Here is a 2500-nt window from a genome sequence, read left to right as displayed (position 1 = left end):
GTTTGCAAGTGAGGAGGACTGAGACATTCTGTCAGCTGTGAAGAGGAACACACAGCAACACACACTCGGTGTGTGGGGATAGATAGACCCTCAGAGCAACACACACTCGGTGGGGATAGATAGACTCTGTGTGGGCAGCGGGACTCAGAGGAAGCACGCCGTGTCAAGCGTCTCTCAACGTGACATGTCAAGGATGGGATTCCATGACGGTGTTGTGACGGGCCCCTTGTGAGCTTTGGAGCCTGACGACTGAAATTACATCAGATTCTTTCTTCTCTCGCCCTTCCTGTTTCCTGTTCTGACCGGCTTTGGGCATTGGTATTTGTATCGGTATTCCTCACTACCGTGGAGGAATCAGACTGTGGTTTGGGGGAACATCCTGGCTGGTGGAACCGGCAGCCTCTGGGGGAGCTGCTCCAGCTCTGCGATAACGCTCGGCCATCTGGCCACAGTGGACCAAACAGGGACCCCCATCATCCTCCTGTGTGTGTACCCTCGCCGTCTCCGGTTCTCTCTATCCGGCGTCGCTCTGTCCACATAGCAGAGACACACACACACTTTCACGGACTGTCTGCCATCTCTCTCTCTCTTTCTCTCTCTGCCTGGTTTTTTTTTTCGGTGTGTTTCTCTCTTTTGTTCTTCCGCGTCTGCCTCTTTGGTGTCTGCCCGCCGCCCACATGAGTCAGTCGGGGACCCTGCAGCGCCGCACCACCTACCTCATCTCCCTCACGCTCGTCAAGGTCGAGGCCGTCGGGGCATCCGAGGGGGATGGATCCTCTCCGGAGAAGGCCGCGACACCCCTGGCTCTGCCCCCCTCCCCGAGCCCCCTTCCCGGGCCGGGACAGGACCTGAGGGGGGGGCAGGACAGGGAAGACGACAACGACGACGACGATGAGGAGGTGGAGGAGGAAGATGAGACGGTGGTGGGTAGCAGGAGCGGCGTGGAGGAACGCCTGCCGCAGCCCGAGAAGCAGGAGGTGGAGGAGCCGGAGAAGGAGAAGAGAGGAGGGAGGGCCAGCTGGGCGGTGAGGGAGAAAAGGAGGCCCGAGAGCAGCGACGGCCGTCCGCCCAGAACGCCTGTCCCAAAACCGCGCGACAAAAACGTACCCCTGGTGCCGGTTAAAGACAAGGCGGGCGTGGAGCTGATGGGAAGCCCAGGGATGACCCTGGAGCGCGATCGGGAACGCCGGGAAGATACCCCAAAGATGGACCTCTACAGGGAGGTCTTCCCACCACCCCACCGCGGCGTTCCTGAATGGATCGACCAGGGCTCCAACGGCACGCCGAGCCGGGCCACTCTGTCGGGCCGGACCGGCCAGCGACCGGAAGCGCTGCTGCGCTCGCACGTGGCCGTCACCACGGTGAGCCGACGGGAGCTGCGGGAGGCGAGCCAGAGCGTGCCGCCTTCCGCCAAGAGCCTGGACCGCAAGGCCCGCGAGCGCTCGCCCCCCACCACCATCACCATGACGATGGGGCCCTACCGCGCCTCCTGGTCCGAGAGCGAGGGCCGCGGGATGTTCCAGCGCATGACCGGAGTCGGTGTGGGCGTGGGCGTGGGTGGCGGGATGGGCGTCTCCGCGCCGACGATGGCCCGGGAGAGCCCGCCGCGCTCGGACCGGCTGAAGACCGCCTCCACCTCGCTGCCGGCCCCCGCCACAACAACACAACAGGTGCAGCCCGCCAAGCCGCAGCGCAAGGGCAAGAGCCGCACGCTGGACAACAGCGACCTGCACTCTCTGTCCGAGGACCTGCGACGGGGCAAGGAGGCCCAGAGGGGCCCAGGGGGTGGCGCTGGGGGTGGCGCTGGGTCTCAGGGCCCAGCTGGTCAAGCCCAGCAGGTGCCGGCGGCCCGGGACCGCAAGATGCTCAAGTTCATCAGCGGCATTTTCACCAAGAGCTCGCCGGCGCCCCCTACAGTCGCCACGCTGCCTCCCACGCCCACACCCCTCTTCAGCTCCATACAGAGGGGATCTAGCGAGGAGGACGGTAAGAGGGACACTCCAAGGCCACTTCCAAACCCACACACACACACAGCCACAGCCACACACACACACACACACACACACACACACACACACACACACAGACACACCCACACACACACACACACACCCACACACAGCTTTGCTCTCATCTGTTCCCATTTTGCCATTGCTCAACCCATTTGTGTGGTTTATGGACCTCCTTTCCTCATTTAGCAGGACTCTCCTCCTCCTCCTTCTCCTTCTCCTTCTTCTTTCTTTCATCTGTATCTTCCTATGGAGGGAGTGAGGAGGTGACATTGGGTGTATGTGAGCCTTTAAATACGAAAGGTGATCATGCTCACACACCATGAGATGGCTGAGGAGATGTAGAGAGGCACCTGTCTGTGGAGGAATGAGAGTTCAGTTCACTGTGCTTTGAAATGTTTGCACCATCTTTTGAGCACTTGCTTGTGGGACAGCTTGACCTTAAACGAGGGGTCGTCTTAGCCAGAAGGCAGATTTTGGGTTCACTGCCT

At 61.2% G+C, this 2500-nt stretch overlaps 1 protein-coding gene across 1 annotated transcript in view; it reads left to right on the top strand.

Moving 5' to 3' along the window:
- Positions 1–677: 677 nt before the first annotated feature.
- LOC308371093 (arf-GAP with GTPase, ANK repeat and PH domain-containing protein 1-like) overlaps positions 678–2500 on the top strand; it is a gene marked incomplete at both ends in the record, with an annotated part of 30943 nt that continues 29120 nt past the window's right edge. The window contains one exon of the mRNA XM_080845881.1: positions 678–1986. Coding sequence (XP_080702007.1) covers positions 678–1986 — 1309 coding nt within the window. The remainder of the gene's footprint in view (positions 1987–2500) is intronic.

The sequence above is a fragment of the Sprattus sprattus genome (genome assembly GCF_963457725.1).
Source record: "Sprattus sprattus genome assembly, chromosome: 10".
NCBI classification, from domain to species: domain Eukaryota; kingdom Metazoa; phylum Chordata; class Actinopteri; order Clupeiformes; family Clupeidae; genus Sprattus; species Sprattus sprattus.
Note: the sequence above shows the minus strand (reverse complement) of the source record. Positions and strands in the feature narration are given on the sequence as shown.